We start from the raw sequence: 20,713 nt of genomic DNA on the forward strand, positions 1-20,713 counted from the left end.
AGGCTCTTGCATTACGAGTGCAAGCAGTGTAATTGGAATCGGATCGCTACATACAAAAGTTTCAGCATGAGTGCGCTATACCAGATTCACAAACTGGAAGAAAAGAATTATGATTCTTGGCATATACAGATGCGGAGCGTACTGGTACACGCGGAGCTATGGGACGTGGCGTCAGGCGAGTTAAAGCAGGAAGATGCTGGCGAAAACTCGAATTGGGCCAGCCGTGACAGTAAGGCTCTTGCCATGATTACCCTCAGCGTTAAAACTTCGCAGCTGAGTTACATAAAAACGTGTGAGACATCGTTTGAGGCTTGGACAAAGTTGAAGGAGACACATCGACCGAGTGGACCAGTCAGGAAAGTATCGCTCTACAAGACGTTGCTGAGTTTAAAAATGGAGGACGGCCAAAATGTTTCCAGTCACCTAAATGCGTTCAGCGAAGTGTTGGATCAGCTATCGTCGGTGGGAATTGACATAGGCGAGGAGCTTCGAGCTATAATCCTTCTATCGAGTCTACCCAAGGAGTACGAGAATTTCGTGGTTGCCATCGAGACGCGCGACACACTGCCGGAGTTCGAGGTACTGCGAATCAAGGTCAAAGAAGAGGGAGAGAGAAGATCTCAGTCTGGATCGAGCGACATGCGCGCACAGGCTTTTGTGGCAAGCAACACAAAGCCAATTTCTAAAAAGAATTGGAAGAATGTCATATGTTATAACTGTGGCAAGCGTGGACATGTTAAGGCCGAATGTCGGTCAGATGGATCTCAGAAGAATAAGCAGACTCCAATTGTTCAAAAGCAGTGCAGCTTATTGGGAGCCCTAGACGCAGACGGTTTTGGACGCACAAAATGGTGCTTGGATAGCGGAGCTACAAGCCACATGTGCTGTGATGAAAATATGTTTTCAACACTGGAGAAGCACACCGAGTCAATTGGATTGGCAGGAGACGGATTTTTGCAGGCGGAGGGAAAAGGAGTGGTCAAGCTAATCACAGATCGATACACCCTTGTGCTTAGCGAGGTACTATTTGTTCCCACGATGAAGGGAAACTTTATGTCCGTAAGTCAAACCGTTTCGAAAGGCAATTTGGTGCACTTTAACGAAAGGCATGCAAAGATTATCCAGAAAGGAGAGTGCATATTTCAAGTAAACAAAACTGGAAATCTATATACATTCGAAGGAAAGTCGAATCAGTGTTTTGCTGCTTCCAGTGCCGATGGAATTTTGTGGCATATGCGATACGGTCACATAAATTATCGAAGCCTGGCTGATATCGTTAAAAAGAAAATGGTTCGTGGAATAGAGAGTTGCAATCTACCAAAGAATACATCCTGTAAAACCTGTATGTTGAGCAAAATACATGTTCAGCCATTTCCACACAAAACTGAAAGCAGAGCTAGTGAGATTTTGGAACTAGTACATACCGATGTATGCGGACCTTTTAGTACAAGATCAATTGGTGGGAATCGATATTTTCTCACGTTCATCGATGACAAGTCACGACGCATCTTTGTTTACTTTCTGAAAGGCAAAGACGAAGTATTCTCAAAGTTTGTGGAATTTAAGGAACTCGTTGAGAGGCAAACTGGAAAGCTTCTCAAGTGCATACGCAGCGACAACGGAAAGGAATTTGTAAACGCAACCTTTGACAATTTCCTGAAGGCGAATGGGATCAGGCGGCAGTTGACAATCCCGTACACCCCACAGCAAAACGGAGTAGCTGAGCGATCTAACCGTACGTTGGTCGAGATGGCCCGATGCTTGCTGACGCAATCTGGCCTAGTGGAGTCCTTATGGGGAGAAGCTATATACACAGCCGTGTATTTGCGGAACAGAGCGCCTACGAACGCGTTGAGAGATATGACGCCGATGGAAGCGTGGAACGGTAAAAAACCATCAATATCTAATTTTAAAGTTTTTGGTTCGTTCGCAGTTGCACTGGATAAGGGTCACACAAGGAGCAAATTCCAACAAAAAGGAAAAGAATATCGAATGGTCGGATATTCTCGAACAGCCAAAGGCTACTGGCTCTACGACCCTAGCACTGGACAAGTTATCGAAAAGAGGGATGTGCTTTTCGATGAAAGAGCTGATTACGTGTCGAAGGCTGGCGGATACGTGTTGTTTGACCTACCACAAGGCGGTGGTGTTTCAGACGGCCAATTGGAGGATGAGAGGGACAACTGCAGCAACGATGGAAGCTCAGATGGCGAAGTCAACCCCAATTTCTACGGATACGGTAATTCCGAAGATGAAAGCTCATACGACCAAGACAAGGTCGGCATAAAAAATGATCACAGCAGCGACGAGTTCATCAGTGCAGACGACGTGGACAGCGGAGAAGATGACAACACCGGAGAGGACGAGAACACCGGACGAGAACACCGGACGAGAACACCGCACGGGCAAACCTGGACGCCCACGGAAGCAATACAATGTCTTAGGAGCAGCAATCAACAGCGACGTGTATATTCCGGTGAGCTACGACGAAGCAATTAGATGTCCAGATTCAGAATTATGGTTGGAGGCAATGAATTGAGAGTACAAGGCTCTTATGAACAACCATACATGGCAGATAGTAGATCTTCCTAAAACAGAACGCGTTATTGGCTGCAAATGGGTTTTCACTGTGAAGAGGGATGCCAACGGACAAGTACAGCGATATAAGGCACGACTAGTAGCCAAGGGTTGCTCGCAGCAGTATGGAATTAATTACTTTGACACTTTTTCACCTGTCTGTCGAATGGAAAGCATTCGTTTCATACTTGCACAGTTAAAATTATATTTGCACCAGATGGATGTCTGTACAGCTTATCTGAATAGCGATTTATCAGACGTTGTTTACATGAAACAGCCAAGCGGATTTCTAGCCAAAGATCATGCGGACGGCGTGCTCTTGCTAAAGAAGGCAATATATGGCCTTAAACAGTCTGGCAGAGAATGGAACTCTAAATTGGATGGAGTTCTGCGTAGCATTGGCTTTAATCCATGTAAAAACGAGCCTTGTTTATACATGAACAGAAGTGGACCGCATCTCGCACTTATTCTTGTATACGTCGACGACCTGATCATAGCTTGCCAAGATAAAAGTGATCTCATGAGCATCAAAAGCAAAATAGCTCAATCTTTCGAATGTGTTGATCACGGGCAGTTGCACCTGTTTCTTGGTATGGAAGTTCAACGAGAAGGTGAACTAGGCGAGATAATGCTGAGTCAAAGCCAATATATTGAGAATCTGCTTCAGCGGCACGGCATTAAGGAGTGTAGAGCAGCTGCAACTCCACTGGATGCAGGATTCCAGATCACATGCGACAAAGAGGGATGCGAAAATGTCAACGAGAAGGCATATCAAGCGGTCATAGGTGAACTGATGTGGTTGGCGCTTTCATCAAGGCCAGACATTCTACATTCTGTATCTAAACTGGCGCAGCGCAACAAGAATCCCAACACTGAGCATTGGACAGGAGTAAAACACATACTCAGATATTTGGCATCGACAAAAGACCTAAAATTGCATTACAAGATTTGCAATGAGCCTTTAAGTGGATATGTGGATGCTGACTGGGGAGGCGACAAAACAGATAGGAAGTCATACACAGGATACCTTTTCTATCTAGCTGGAGGACCGATATCCTGGAAATCTGAAAAGCAACGCAGCGTAGCCCTCAGTAGTACGGAAGCGGAATACATGGCGTTATCATCCGCATGCAAGGAGGCGATTTCAATAAGAAGACTTATATTGGAAATCGGTTGCGGCGAGTCTGAAACATCAACAGTTATGCATACCGACAATTTAAGCGCTCAACAATTGGCTAAGAATCCGGTACATCACTCGAGGTCGAAACACATCGACATCAGATACCACTTTGTAAGAGATGTAATTAAGGAAGGGCAAATTATGTTAAAGTATCTATCAACAAACCAGATGATTGCAGACATATTAACAAAGAACCTTCAGAAACAAAAGCATTGTGAGCTTACTAAAAAGTTAAGTTTGTATTAAAAATTATGATATGTAGGCTTACATTGAGGAAGGGTATTAAAACTATTGGAACAATGTAATCTCTAATCCTATAATATGTATCGATAGTTTTAGTTTGCAGTCTCCAGAAGTATCGAATAAAAACTTCATTCCTTTTCTTGTTTACTCAACCTACCGGACGTGTTTTTTCTACTGAAGCAAATATAACACCAATAATAATAAAAAAATATACTAACTGTAGAGCCCACGCTTTTGTGGCGGTTACACTTAGAATTAAAAAAAAAAATGTTTAATTGATTTTATTACAGATTCTCAATCCTTGAGAAATGTTCTGTCGAATAAGTATGGTTAAAATCGTTTTTGGGAACATAACTTTTTCGATTTTTGCAACGCTAATTGTTCGAGAGGCGCTACTGTGCATCGCCTCCTAACAAGCGGTCGCCAGCACAAAATATAAAAATTCAATTTTTTGGTGCTTGCGCTTGCGCACACATACGCGCTTGCGTGTTCTTGTGTTTACTCATACAAGCAAACGCATTCTATTTTTAGAACGCGATTGTCGTTGCCATCAAAAATGCAGCCTCATATTGCAAAACGAATGTATGGTCGTGAGGCATCTTGTTAAATCTATTGTCTTTGGTTATATACCTTTTTTTTTTCAAAAAAACGAAATATTTTTTTTGCTGAATCCTAAAGTATAATATCCCCTAGAGAACATTTTCCCAAATTTTCATAGAGATCCGAATAATAGTTCGATAGGAAAACAGCGTTTTGAGGCGCGACTTTAATAGTTGCATATACTCAACGTAATACTTTGAATGCGATTATCTCAAAGTCGTGTTTTTCCAAAAGTGCCTTTGCTGTGACCGCGATTGCACAAGAACTATTTGATCGATCTTCTTCATTTTTTTTTTTTAATTATTCGTAATGATTGTGCCAAGTTCGTAAACGATTCAGTTTCTATGCGCCAATTTTGATTTTGCAGATCAGAATTTTTTAATAAAATTTTTAGAACTCGAAAAATCAACTTTTTGGAAAAATCGTTACTGTATGCAGAAAAAACCAAATATTCTTGAAAATAATCGTTCACGAACTGGAAATAATACTATACTAATAAAAATTTTTTGGTTTTTTTATTTCTGTTGACCTGCTGGACTTCCATCGTGGTCACCGCAAGCCGCTATAAAAAAAGGGTTCCGAGAGAATTGCCATAACTTCGTAAATTATTTATATTTTTTCAAGAACAAACGCTTGTTGTTTTGATAAAAACATGTACTATCAATAAATAATAACTTCAGTGTCATAAAATAATTGCTACACACCTGAAAAAAAATCGAAAGTTCCCTCAATTTTTTCGCTCAAAAAGGTATATAACCCCTTAACGTCAATTCTGCAATTTTATTTATTAAGTGAATGCAAATAACTTCCACTTTCCTTATAATATTTAATTTTTACGCAACTTGAACTAATATGCAAAACACTTCTGAATGCAAGAGAAGTCAACTCAAAATGCAAAGAGAATTCCAATTTACGAACTCCTGCAACCGCAGCTCCGAACGCAGATTGAAAACAACAACAAATATGAAGTCCGAACTTCTCGAACCAGTCGCCGAACTTAGGTAGAATTTGTTTCGGCTATTTTGTTTCGAACTTCGCAGAACGAGGTACATGTAATTTGTTTTGGTTCTTCGAGCATGCCGCCAGGAATCGGACGGGAAAATAATTTTGAAACTGAAGGGATGATGTAAAGCTTGCAAGAACAAGCATATGTTATGTTGACAGCAATTTTGGTGCAATTTTCCCCCAAAGCATGAGTATCGAGGTAAATAAGTCCACTTAAGCCGTTCAGGATTAATATATATCAGTTTATTTTTAAGCAGAGCTCTCATAAAACGGTCAACCATTTTGATCAATCAAGTTCTTTCGGAGAGAGAACAACCAAATAGTCTGAAAAGGGTCTCTTCTCGCTTCTTTGCTTTCTGGAAGCGAAGCAGCATCGAAACTACTCGCTTGCTTCTGAGTCGAAAAGGGAGCCTGAGAGAGAGAGAGAGAGGGATGAAGCTCTCGTTTGAGTTCATGCGTACGAAAAAATAAAAATATATTCTAGAAACAATTTAAACACAAAATAAGAAAGAAATAAACCCAAGTTTGTGTTAAATTCTTTTTTTTTTGGTTCATTTGTTATTTATTTTAATCATTTAATTTAATTTAATCATTTACAGTTTAAAATGTTAGTTTTATTGACAAAAAGGAAGAAATTGTGCAAACAATCAATTGACGCTACGCAAAATGTGCAAATTAACAGCGAGAACTTTCCGCGACGAGACCGGTCACACTTCAGACAACGAGCCCGCTCTCTCCGCTTCAACCGAGAGAAAATGGAAAAAGGGATTCCCAAAAGGGATTTTTGGCAACTTACCGGTTACGTAACCTCAATCTTGAGACTTTTTTGGGAATCGGGAATCAGCCCTGCGAGCTGTTCTTAAGTCTTGATATACAGTGGCTCACAGCTTATTTCGTGCAGAGGTAAACTTGAAATTCAAACTTGTATATCTGACAAACTATAGGAGATATGAAAAAAATGTAAACGCAGTTATGTTAAGTAGGGCTTAAGCATTTATTTAAGCCCTTAATTATTTTTCAATTCCACTAGATAACGATAAAAACTTAAAAAAGCGAAAAATATTGGTTATTTTTATGTCACAGCTTATTTCGTGCAAAAACTTTGGGTACATATAATTTGTAAATTGTTATTTTAAATTAGCTCATTCTTTTTGTAACTCATTGGAGGCGATATCAGCTAATTTATTTATCCCTCCGATGCGTTTCAGGAAAATACAGTTTTCTGTGAATTACTAAAATGCGCTCCGCACGACTATCGAACTGCGGGAATTGGTCCTTAATCATTTAAAAAATGGAAAAACTTGGCGAAATATTTCTTAAATAGTTAACCTTACCCTAAGTGCTGTTCAGTAAATCATCCCAAGCTTCAATCGGGAAAATCGGGAGGCATATATTGGCCGAAATGCTCCTAACCAAATTTTTATTAAGCTTGAGGAAAGGTACATTATCCGGAAAATTAATGTTAATTCAAAAAATTTGGCGACAAAACTAATAGTAAATGTTGGGCATGAAATGGCCTAAATGTATTCCGTGGAAACCGTCCGCCGTTTATAACGGGAACACATCTTTAAAGGCCGAGTAACCCGGAAAAAGCCCTTCGAAACCAATACAAATCCGAAGTGCAGGCTTAAATTGGCCAAGGAGCACATAATTTCATTCGATTTCGTTCTGGAATGAATTAATTTTCACAGACGAGACCAAATTCAATATTTATGAGGTCGGACCGAGAGCAATATGTTTGAAAACAATCAAATTCAGAGCTTCACCACAAGAACCGATCCCCTACAGCCAAGCACGGTAGTGGTACTCGCATGGTTCGGGCGTGTATGGCTGCAACCGGTGTTGGAAACCTAGTTTTCATCGAGGGAAATATGGCTAGAATATGTACCTTCAACTTTGGAAGGATAACTTGCTCCAGATCGCCGATATATTGGGCCCAAAGCGGATTTTCTGACATTACCATGACAATGACCCAAAGCAAAAATCGACTCTTGTGCAGACCAGGTTGATATGGAACTGCCCTAATGTGGTGAATCCACTTGCCCAGTCACCAAACCTTATCGTCCTTAAGATTTTGTGGGCATTTCTGGATCTGGGCATCCGCAAGAGGTCGATATCTTTTTAAAATGGTCTCATATCAGCCCCCTTGGAAGAATGGTCCAAGATTCCAAAGGAGTCCTCAGAAAAGTTGATTTCTTTAATTTAAACTCTTTTAGAGGATGTCATCAAATTAAGTTAAGACAAAAAAAATTTGTAAGTTTAAGAAAAACCAAAATATTTAAGATAAACTTTCTTGCACGAAATAAGCTGTGACATAAAAATAACCAATATTTTTCGTTTTTTTAAGTTTTAATCGTTATCTAGTGGAATTGAAAAATAATTAGGGATAAATAAATGCTTAAGCCCTACTTAACATAACTGCGTTTACATTTTTTTCATATCTCCTATAGTTTGTCAGATATACAAGTTTGAATTTCAAGTTTACCTCTGCACGAAATAAGCTGTGAGCCACTGTATATATATGGAGAAAAAAGGTACGCGGCTGATTTACTGCTCTTTCTTGATACTTCAGCGCGATTGCCAGAAATTTAAAGGGTGGCCAATTACACTGATATTATATGGCCAAAGGGTTCTCAGATGGGGTTACCGGATTGGTACTTTGAATAAGGCGCTGAATTCTAACAATAATCGTAGCTCCCGCCACAGCTTTTTACTCGTAGACTGATATTAAAGGGTATAGTCGAATTTTATTTTTTAAATAAATAACTATACAAAGAAAAAAAACTAATATAAAAAAATAAACGTTTTTTATTAAATTATATAGCATGTAGATCTTATGGTCTTATGTAATGCGTTACTCATTTGGTACCGGATATCTGACATTTATTTTTAACGGAAAAACGAGTCTTTGATTACGTACATTTGGCTGTGTTTATATCATTAAAAATACCTTCTTTTCTTTCTAGGGTTTACGAACATTGGAACTTTGCGTTGACAATTTACAACCCGACTTTTTATATGATCACATACAACCGGTGAGAGCAGCTTTAATGCAAGCTCTTTGGAAAACGTTGAGAAGTCAGGATAATGCTGCTTTGGTAGCATTTCGCGTTCTCGGAAAGTTCGGAGGTGGAAATAGGAAAATGATGGTGGAACCACAAACTTTATGTTACAATAAAAATGAGAAGCCAACAATTTCTATTATAACATACTTTCAAGAATACGAAACTGCAGTTGATTTTCCTGTCGACGAAGCTATTGAAGCCGCTTTTAGAGCATTGGGATCGAACTCGACTGATCAATTTTACAGACGACAAAGTTGGGAAGTAATTCGATGTTTTTTAGCTGCTTTTATATGTTTGGACGACGAGAAACATACACTACTTAAACTCTTTACTCATGTCGATTTTGTTGAAAATAACATAATGAGTTGGTCTATATTTCAACATAAAATAGATAACGCCTATATACGAGGCACTCACCAGACAGCCTTAGTTGGAATGCTGGTAGCTTCAGCGACGAAAGATTTACGAGATTCTGTCTGTCCAGTTATGGCTGCGGTTGTAAGACATTATACGATGGTAGCTATAGCACAACAGGCGGGACCATTTCCCCAAAAACGACACCACGCTTCGACTGGAATAGACCCAATGGTGTTAATTGATGCTTTGGCCTCATGCATGGGACATGAAGAAAAGGAATTGTGCAAACCTGGAATAGCATGCATGGGTATTATTCTTGACACTGCTACAAATATTATGGGTAATAAAGAACGCGCTTGTAGATTACCCATAATCCAGTATTTGGCAGAAAAAATGATATCTCTATGTTATGATCGCCCTTGGTACTCAAAAGTCGGCGGGTGCCAAGCTATTCAGTTTCTATGCAAGCATATGTCTCTACGTGCTCTGTTTCAAAATCTTTTTAATTTCTTAAAAGCATTTATGTTTGTATTAATGGATTTAGAAGGAGATGTCTCCAATGGTGCGATAGAAATAACAAAGAACTATATGAAGACCATGTTGGAAATTTGCTTAAGCCCCATAAATGGAAGCTACAAAAACGATGATCTTGTAGATTTACAAGCTAAGGCTACATATGAAGTAATTCATGAACTTGTGAGACATATAACAAGCCCCAACGCAATTGTAAGAGAAGAATCAATGACATTATTAAAACACATTGGCACGATTCAATCAAAAACTGTTTCTGAAGTTATGGATCCGCATAAGGATGTTCTCGCTGACATAATACCCCCAAAAAAACATTTGCTAAGACACCAACCAGCAAATGCACAAATCGGTTTAATGGATGGAAACACATTTTGCACAACTTTAGAACCACGGCTATTTACAATTGGTAAGCTACGATATATGTTAATTAATTAATTTTCTTAATAAGTAATCTTCGGGAAGCTGAAGTTTGTATACATTTTCATTTTGCAATAATTTTGTATAGAATACAAAAACAACGATTTTTTATAAAATTTGTTGGTGTTGTTTCATTTTTTGAGTCAATAATGAAATAAGTTCCAAAAAAAATATTAAGTGCCCAAAAACAAAAAACCAAATAAGTTCCCAAAATTTGGGGTGGTGGTTATGAAATCAAAATAACATCACAAATATAAATATGAAATAACACCCCAATCCTAAAAAAAATTGGAAAAAGAAAATGAACCAACAACCCTCTTAAAAAATAGTAATACTAATTTCTATTACCCACATTTAGGTTCAAATAGAAGATGCTGATCATAATTATTTTTGATTCACTCCGATATGTTACATACAGGCCTGTTCTAGTTTCCACTTCCGAAAAATTCTTACGGATTCGTATTTTCTTCTGTTAAGTCTCTGTTAATTTGCAGGCGAAACGCTCGGAAACTTTCCGTGTGCCAATGGGCCGGCGGATTCAAATCCGCAAAATCAGAAATTAATTATTTTAAAATACAATGCGATTATATAAATTACAAATTTTAATTGTATTTTATTCCTTAAGGTTTTGGGAACAATTATTATAGCATAATTGAATTAGCTAATACTAAAGTACTTGATTTATAAATAATTATTTTGTGGTTGCACCTTAGAATCGCTTCGATTCAAACCTTTTGCAATATCGCAAATCCGCTGACCCTGTCATAGTTTCCGAAGGGGAAAGACGAAGCTAAGAGGAACATTTTAAGGGATGACAGAGTACAAAAAAACAGTTTGAATATGCCTGATATTATTTCTGAACAATTGTTTAATGATTTGTTATATTATTCTAAGAAATATTATTAATGCTCGTTAAAAATATTTATTTTTGGTAAAAACACGACGTAAAAACGCAACAATCTTTAAATCAGAACGGGCAAATCAGCTGTCATCTGCATGAGTTTTCCAATACTTCTTATCGACTATTTCCAGCACCGCCTCCAAAAACCGAAGATTGCGATCTCGAATATTAAAAATGATCTTTTTACGGCCTGGAATGCTTCTTCCTTTGATTTTAAACAATTACCGTTGGAAACTACAACGGGCCAAAATTTGATCAGCCCTGAATTAACAAAACTCTGGCTAAACAAAAGCAGCGTCCAGCTGATTTTTGGTGTGATTTTAGGAAAAATTTCGTCAGAAAACCGATTTTTTTTTAAATATAAGGTATTTTGTTGAATATAGAGTATTTTAAAGCCATCTCAGATTTTTGATTAACAAAAAGTTACTTAAGTAAAAAATTTTAAAGTATACATTATTTTTAAAAGCTAGACGCAGTACCTGAAGAACTAGTTAACCCTTTCATGACCACTGTTGCCTATAGGCAACATTGACTTTAAATTTAAATTTCGGTTACGATTCAAAATTTTTGTGAACTTTTTTTTTATGGGGGATTCCCCTTATTATGTTCTTTCATTTTTGGTAATTTTTGCGAATGCAGCTGCAGCGTGTGCTCAGTTATCACTAATTATTCGAAGCGACCACAGCTGCCGAAAAATTTTGCCAAAAATTTTGCCAAAAAGTGTCCGTGAAAAAGTTCGATTAACTAAAATTAGTGACAAATATTAAAAAAATAAGTACGTACACATCTTTAAAATAGGTAAGACTGTGATAAAAGTATAAAGTTGGGCTTGAAAATTGTTTTATACAGAGTATGGATGGACAAATGTTGCCTATAGGCAACATTGCAGTAAGAACATACCAAAGGAGTATCGAAAATCAAAATGAACGCTAATTGGGGCTCCTATTAATCATTTATGGCGTTAAATATTTCCTATGTGTTCCCAGTTTAATTTGGGCATGAAAGGGTTAAAAAAGTTATGTGCCAAATTTCAATAGTTTGGTTACGATTGGTTTGGTAAATTTTAAGCTAACGTATACACCGACTTTGTAAATGACCCTTTTCCGGAGTGCGTTTCAAACTGGCTCATACATTCAACACCAAATGACCTATGTGGAACTACCAATAACTTCGTCAATTTTGCTATAATCGATGTAAAACTTTAAAAATACATTTTTAAAAAGCAGCTGTACCCTGGCCAAAATTAATAGATAAAGAAAGTACAGTCAATACTCATATGACATAAAAGTATGTAAAAAATGATGCAATCTATTTATAAAGGCGAAATAAGCCGTTAATTAGGAATTATAATTCATTTCATTTGGCATCCCAACAAGGTTTCCGAACTATGACAAAGTTCTTGAGCTGCTTCAAGATTATTTCCTCCGGAGTTATACAAGGAAACTGGAACACTTCATGCCAAAGAGCTTTGATAAAATGTATCCAAGCCAAATGTTGCAAATTTTTATCCATTTGATATTGCTTTTGCCTTAGTTGATTTTTCTCAAGTTCGGGCGGAAGTACCTTGCCACCCCAACCGGTTGAACCCGACGGCCATCGATGGGCCACACATAGTTCAATATGATCCTTAGTTGTCCGGATGTTAATGTATGAACCTGAAGATTTTTGAAACCCTTGAGGATCCAGACGGTCTCTTGGAGGCTTCTTCTTTTTTTTTTAAATTGTTTTTATGAAAAAAAAATTTAATTTTTTAACTTTAATACCCTTTAAAAAGGCGAGCGTGGTACATTATGCAGTACATATATATATTTTACAACAATTACCTGTACAATGCCGCTCAAATTATTCGATTACCTTATTTGGTTCAAAAGATATGATTTTTGCAACGCTAAATGAGAAAAGTCTCCTAGGTCGACGGACCCTTTGCCCCATGGCAATGAGGAATTTCGCCAAAACGATCTTGTTCTTATGATGATTGAGCTGCTGAACCCTTGAGTGTTATCTACATTCATTAAATCACTACTCCTCTTTGGACTCGCCCAGCTTCGGTTTTGGGCGGCGTTAACGATGGGTTTCCAGACTTAAGTCCTTCTTAAAAGACCCCTTTTGTTGCCAAAAATATCATTGATCCTACTTGGAATTGGTCCCTGGTCTCTTCGATCCTTCGGATGCATGCTTTCCTTTCTTCTCTTGGCATAGGGTGGTTTTGCTCTGGACGCGGCTCTAGATGCGAAGAACAGCCTTGTACTGTACAAACCTCGCTTGAATGCTTCGGCCCGTCCCTGCGCGGTGAGATGGTGCCTGGCTTAGGAGTGCGGAGAAGGCTCACTTCCTGCTGTTTTAAGAGCTGCATGCTCTCTAGGCCCAAGTCTGTATCGACGACCGCACCTGAACGACATCATTTGTTTTGAGATGTTTTAGTGATAGTATCAGTATAATAACCTAGAGGTGTCACCGCTGGCGACACGCGAAGAGGATTGCTCACCTCCGTTCGCGCCGGTGCACAGTGGGCCAAGTGCCTCGGGTAAATTTATTGATATTTTAATGAAATTTTTAAGATAATTTTCTGAATGTATTCTTGACATATTCTGAAAATATTAATATCTTACTTCAATTAAATCTAATACTTTTCATAAAATATACTTCATTTTGTAACTTTATAGTGTTTCAAAAAATATATTTTTAAACATTTTAAATTCAATTAACAATTAAATAAAAAAAAAACAAATTAAAGAAATATATATATATACATATATAACATATAACACACCAGTTAAGGCTATTCAGAATGTGTCGATGTCGACCAATGATCACGGCACCATGAATTAATATTTGTGAATGGAATTACACTGAACTTAAGTTTAAGCTCTTTTCTGATTCTTGCTATGAAATTCTGGTTCTCTGAAAACCCGTCTCGCAGTATTTCCATTGCACATTGGGATGAAATGCCTTTATTTTGGCCACAACCGTAATTTTAAAGCTAGAAAGTTGAAACTTGGAGAATTTGCTGCTTATATTATTTGTGAATTTCGTTTTTTTTTTTACACTGCCACCTTTCCTTCCCTGCCGCCCACATAATAGAACTGCAGTATATTCATATAAAATTCATATTAATGTCGTTATATTTTTTTTTTTCATTTTTTTATCCATAATTGTTAGACAATTTTTTTATTTTAATATTTTTGCATATTATAACATAATTTGATAAACGAAAACTTAAAAATAAGTACATAAACTTGTATTAATATAAACGTTCTTCTTCTAAATCAAAATCTAAATATGGTATACTTGTAAGGTCGTCTTTAATATTATATACTTGGGCTGCATCTTCTGGATTTGGAGAAGCTAAAAGTGCAATAACTTCACTTGGCAATGAGTGTGATTTTGAACTCTTTTTTTGAGCGATGCTTGATAAGTAAGGATCAGAAGAATCCAAAGCTCGATGAAATACGTCAGTTAAATTGTTCACTCGGCTATTTTTCCTCGCATGCAAATCAAAAAGTAGCGATGACATTGCGATTATTATCCAGCCAAACTTCCTGTAAGTCACCTCGACGAATTCCAACCTTGCTCGCATCTGTTGAAATATCAAACCCCCCCGCAAGTTCCCGCAAATTATTTAAATGCTATCTGAATATACACATAATAACAGATACTACCACATAAGCTGTTATTTGAATCCTGTTGTATCTTGCTAGATATGCTCCACGAAACACAAATATTTTAAGGTTAGAATCAACAAAACTAGTGTTTACGTATTTCATTAAAAGCATGACAAAACAAAAGCACATATAATTAATCACTGTTACAGATATTTTCTACATACCATGTGAAACATTTTCCATTTTAAGGTATTTTAATTGGTCAAACTGTTTAAGAATACGAGAACGTCAAAGTTAAGAAACTTGTCTAATCAGCAAACTGGCACGCACTACGTGGCAAGAACAGTTGACTTTCAAGGGCTGGTGGAAGACAACGGCTGGACAATAAAATACCAATTAAACATTTTTGATGTCTAGGGACATTTCTTAGCTTAAAATAATTGTAACAATATTGATATATTAACACGAATTTTTTAGGTTTTGGCCAAAATAAAGGCATTTCATCCCAATGTGCATTGTTTGTATTTCTAGTGCTAGCTATAGGTATGTCTACCAATAAGCCTATTTCCTCTCCTCACATGTCGACTCCTATACTAAGTTGGCTACTTTTTTGACTTGGGCTTTTGGGCACAGATCACCAAGAATTCTTCCTTGGTCTCCCAATATCGACAAACTTTATTTTTCTCCTTGGGATTGACATTCCACCTATAAAGTGTAATAGAATTGAGAATTGGACGTAGTTGGCTTCCATTTTGGACATTTTGACACCACAGGGACTTACACTTATAAAAAATACTAACATTAGTTTGAAAACGATTGAATCACATTAGTTAGAGTCCAAAGAAGACAGTAAAACCTTTAAAAATCATTAATTCAAAATCATATTAATAACAATATATTTTTAGGCTACACATATGTAGATAGACGAATCACGAACACATTTTTTATATCTAGTACATACCTTAGTTTAACGAAAACAACGGTTACTTCAATAAAAAACAAGAAAGGAAGCTAACTTCGGCACGCCGAAGTTTGTATACCCTTGCAGATTGGTTTTGAGGTTTATATTATAGATTTAAATGCTGAAAACACTCACAAAACAGAGTTTCATTACATGTTACCTATACTTATTATGTTTACAGTTTGACAGTTACAGTTTTACATTCCCAGTTTTACATTTTCTCTACATCTACCGATCGGTTTATATGGCAGCTATATGATATAGTTGTCCGATTTTTATAAAATTTATACCATAATTCTAGAATAATAAAAAAAGCTTATATCTCAGAGTAGATAAACATACGTTGAAAAACAACGAAACTATAATTTTTTTCCTATTTATTTCTCGTCCGTTCCTATGGCAGCTATATCATATAGTCGTCCGATTTTCATAAAATTTTTACCAAAATTCTGAAATAATATAAAATGGCCATATCTAAAAAATGGTGCAAAAATGTTGAAAAACAGCAAAGTTTTTTTTTTCTTACAAATATATCGAACATTTGTATGGCAGCTATATGATATAGTCGTCCGATCCGGCCCGTTCCGACATATAACAGGTTGGCTGATAAGTCCCCGGTCTAACAAAGAAAAACACATTTTTTTGTCAAAATTCGTTATTATTATTTAACATAGTTCCCTTCAAGAGCGATACAACGATTATAAAGACCTTCCAATTTTTTGATACCATTTTGGTAGTACTCCTTCGGTTTTGCCTCAAAATAGGCCTCAGTTTCGGCGATCACCTCTTCATTGCAGCCAAATTTTTTCCCTGCGGGCATCCTTTTGAGGTCTGAGAAAAAGAAAAAGTCGCTGGGGGCCAGATCTGGAGAATACGGTGGGTGTGGAAGCAATTCGAAGCCCAATTCATGAATTTTTGCCATCGTTCTCAATGACTTGTGGCACGGTTGTTTTTGGTCAAATGTGAGCTCGCGCGGCACCCATTTTGCACAGAGCTTCCGCATATCCAAATGTTGATGAATGATATGACCAACACGTTCCTTTGATACTTTAAGGCCTATGCTATCTCGATCAACTTTATTTTACGGTCATTCAAAATCATTTTGTGGATTTTTTTGATGTTTTCGACGGTAACCACCTCTTTCGGGCGTCCACTGCGTTCACCGTCCTCCGTGCTCATTTCACCACGATTGAATTTTGCATACCAATCAATTATTTTTGATTTCCCTACGGCAGACTCCGGAAACTTATTATCAAGCCAAGTTTTCGCTTCCACTGTATTTTTTCCCTTCAGAAAACAGTATTTTATCAAAACACGAAATTCCTTTTTTTCAAATTTTTTCACAATAACAAAAGTTGCTTCACAAAAGACGCTCTATCTCACAAACTAATTGACTGACAGACGTCAAATTTTGAGACGAATCATTTAAAGGTTAGTACTATATAAAAATAATATGCATTCAATACTAGCGACGTCATCTATGTGTCAGACCGGGGACTTATCAGCCAACCTGTTATAGCAGTGAGAGCATATAGAAGACTATATGCAAAGTTTCATTCAGATAGCTTTAAAACTGAGGGACTAATTTGCGTAGAAACAGACAGACAGACAGACGGACAGACGGACAGACGGACAGACGGACAGACGGACAGACAGACAGACGGACATACGGACATGGCTAGATCGACTCGGCTGTTGATGCTGATCAAGAATATATATACTTTATAGGGTCGGAAACGTCTCCTTCACTGCGTTGCAAACTTCTGACTGAAATTATAATACCCTGCAAGGGTATACAAATTAGAACTTTGGTGTTTTTCAACATTTTTGCACCATTAGATATGGCCATTTTATATTATTTCAGAATTTCGATAAAAATTTCAAGAAAATCGGACGATCGGGAAATTAATAGGAAAAAAATTATAACTTTATTGTTTTTCAACGTATTTTAATCTACTCTGAGATATATGCTTATTTTATTATTCTAGAATTTTGGTATAAATTTCATAAAAATCTGACAACTATATCATATAGCTGCCATAGAAGCGATCGGTAGATGTAGATAATATGTAAAGCTGGGAATGCAAAACTGTAACTGTCAAACTGTAAACATAATAACTATATAGGTAAAATGTAATGAAATAATATCTGCAAGGGTATACAAACTTCGGAGTGCCGAAGTTAGCTTCCTTTCTTGTTTGTTATAATTTTTGACACAAAAAAATGGTTTGTTTTAAATGTAGTAACAACTTTTTATAGAGTTAAAGCTCTCGTCACCATATCTATATTGTCGTATAAGTGGAACACATCTTCAAAAAGCTCCAAGTGCCTAGTGTTTGGGAATGTTCACAAACTCACAATAAATGGATCAGATGATATCCGTAGCATTTGCATAACATAAACATTTGTGTGTACAAACAAAGTTTTTATAGTATAGTTTTTTTATAGTAAACGTGAACTATTTGTAAACATTCCAGTTTTATCCTTCCTCGTTTAGCGGGTTTCACGTTCCTTGCCAAACCCCTAGTTCAAATAGAAGGTCGTTGGGGAAAATATGGGTATTATTTTATTTTCTATATTCGAATCTTTACGAACGCCTGTGAATGATATATGTACTGGTTAGATAGAAAACGATAGAATAATAAAAGTGTTTTCGTGCAAAATAAGGAAAAAACATTACTGTTTGGTACTCCGTTCACTTTTTATTAAGATATTATTATTGAATTATTATTATTATTGAAATTTTTTTGATAAACTTTTACTTTTGCTTTTTCAGATTTGACAAATACATACCACAAGCTATTTTTCCACGAGTTACTTACCTTAAGTGAAGCCGAGGATACGACATTGGCCAAGCTGGATTGTTATAAAAACGTAACGAATCTTATACCCCTCAGGACTAGTGCTTTGAGAGCCTTAGCAGCTTGTCACTATATAAACGATATGGGTTATAAAGAAAAAATCATTAATATACTTTTTAAAGTAATGGAAAATGATAAAACAGAACTTCAAGAAACTGCATATGTATGCATGAAACATTTTATAACTGGAGTTACACTTGAAAAAGATAAAGTAAGTAAGACGGCAAAAGAAGTAGATTATTTGTACGGCGAATATCCTATATTCATTTGTATTTTATAATATTAACTATTATGCATAAAATGTTTTTACAAAGAAATATCTAATTAAAAGTTGGTTAATTCGGTTCAAAACTTCTGCTCTTCCTAGTTATCTTTACGGTTCGTCGAACTTTACCGTGCTCAACGCTCAGTGTTATATAAATTATTTACCTCGCTTTAGGGTTCAGTTCTTCTTCCTCGCTTTAATAACGCTACAGCAAACTCTGATCAGGCCATCGCCAATCTTTTTGCAGAGTTTTTTAAAACTACGTACTTTTCCTCTTTTGATATGCCCGGGTCGAACCAATTCTTCAGTCCTATTTTAAACGAAAGCTCCCTTAGTTTGGATCTTCATCGCGTAAAACCAGTTTATTCACCGGGTCCAAATGGAATACCAGGCTGCGTGCTCAGGAATTCCCCTTCTGAAATTATTTACCGGATCTTTAGAAACATCAGAATTTCCCTTATACGGTCTTCCCACACACCGTCAAAACGCATCCACCGTCCGTTGAACAAACGGTCCATAAGGTTTCGCCGCTCCGAATTTTCTTAAATGACCGGCATCAATGCGCATCTAAATCTAACGAAAAAAATGAAAATTTGACCAACAAGCTTGGAGCTTGGAACAAATTAAATGTGGAATTTAAAATGTGGCGCCAAAGCTACAAGCATGCCCAAAATAATTGTTGGGGTTTTTTTTTTATATTCTTGCCTCAAAGTGTCCCCAATTCTTTCTATTTATTATAAAACGCCTACCTCTACTTTATTTTATAGATTTGGGAAGCCTATACCACCTATACACAGTCTTCGGGGAATTTGCTTTGTTAGGGAATAATCATTAGACCTATCGCTAAAACGAGAAAATTTGTTGAACACGGCAAAAATGTTGTTGTCAAATCTGAGGTGCGGTCAGAAATAAATTTTTTATAAAATCTGCCAGAATGAGCTTGTGGTGGTGTGGAATAAACATCAATAGACCACTGTGTAAACTATTTTTTTGCTTTTTTTCTTTAAATAAGATCTGATTTTATATAAAAAAGCCATTTATTTTCCATTCCGGCCAGAAAATGGGGCTCGTTTTTCAAATCGGAGCACCGATTACTCGTTTTCAAAAACGAAAACAATAAAATCTTACCGTTTTCGATTACCGTAGCAGGCCAGAACATTTTATAGCTGCCATAGGAACGATTGGAAATGTTAAGAAAGCAAGAAAAGAAGCTAACTTTGGCACGCCAAAGTTTGTATACCCTTGCAGTTTGCAATTGGATCATTAAGAATCGATCCATTCTGGTCAATTTAATAATAATAATAATAATAATTCAAAAATAATAAAAAGAAATGTAAAAGTTACATATACATAATAATAATTTGGTTTTTAAAAAATTAAAAAAAAAAAAATTTAGTTAAAATTATAAATTTAAATGCTGAAAACACACACAAAACATAGTTTCATTATATATTAACAATACTTATTATATTTACAGTTTGACAGTTACAGTTTTACATTCCTTGCTTTACATTATCTCTACATTGACCGATCGTTTCTATAGAGCTATGATATAGTTATCCGATTTTCATAAAATGTTTACCAAAATTCTAAAATAATAAAATAGGCTTATATCTCAGAGTAGATGAAAATACGTTGGAAAACAAAGAAGTTTTGATTTTTTTCTATTAACTTTCCGATTGTTCTTATGGCAGTTATAAGATATAGTCGTCCGATTTTCATAAAACTAAAACCAAAATTCTGAAATAATCTAATAATTTTTTCTAAAAATGTATCGAACATTTGTATGGCAGCTATATGATATAGTTGTCCGATCCGACCCGTTCCGACATATATAGCAGTGAGAGCATATAGAAGACTATATGCAAAGTTTCATTCAGATAGCTTTAAAACTGAGGGACTAGTTTGCGTAGAAACAGACAGACGGACAGACGGACATAGCTAGATCGACTCGGTTGTTGATGCTGATCAAGAATATATGTATGTATATACTTTATAGGGTCGGAAAGGTCTCCTTCACTGCGTTGCTAACTTCTGACTGAAACTATAATACCCTGCAAGGGTATAACAAGACTGCATCATTACTTTTCTTGTCAAATCTGTAGGAGTGGCTAAAACCCAAAAAAAGGGGTCGTACGTAGATTTTTG

The 20,713-nt window shown here is 36.5% G+C and overlaps 1 protein-coding gene across 2 annotated transcripts in view; it reads left to right on the forward strand.

Moving 5' to 3' along the window:
* Nipped-A (Transcription-associated protein Nipped-A) overlaps positions 1–20,713 on the forward strand; it is a 177,043-nt gene that overhangs the window by 111,997 nt on the left and 44,333 nt on the right. For both annotated transcript variants that reach the window (XM_070283344.1, XM_070283345.1), the window contains 2 exons: positions 8,572–9,964; positions 18,216–18,511. In XM_070283344.1, coding sequence (XP_070139445.1) covers positions 8,572–9,964; positions 18,216–18,511 — 1,689 coding nt within the window. The remainder of the gene's footprint in view (positions 1–8,571; positions 9,965–18,215; positions 18,512–20,713) is intronic.

Source organism: Drosophila kikkawai, chromosome 2L (assembly GCF_030179895.1).
Source record: "Drosophila kikkawai strain 14028-0561.14 chromosome 2L, DkikHiC1v2, whole genome shotgun sequence".
Taxonomy (NCBI): Eukaryota; Metazoa; Arthropoda; class Insecta; order Diptera; family Drosophilidae; genus Drosophila; species Drosophila kikkawai.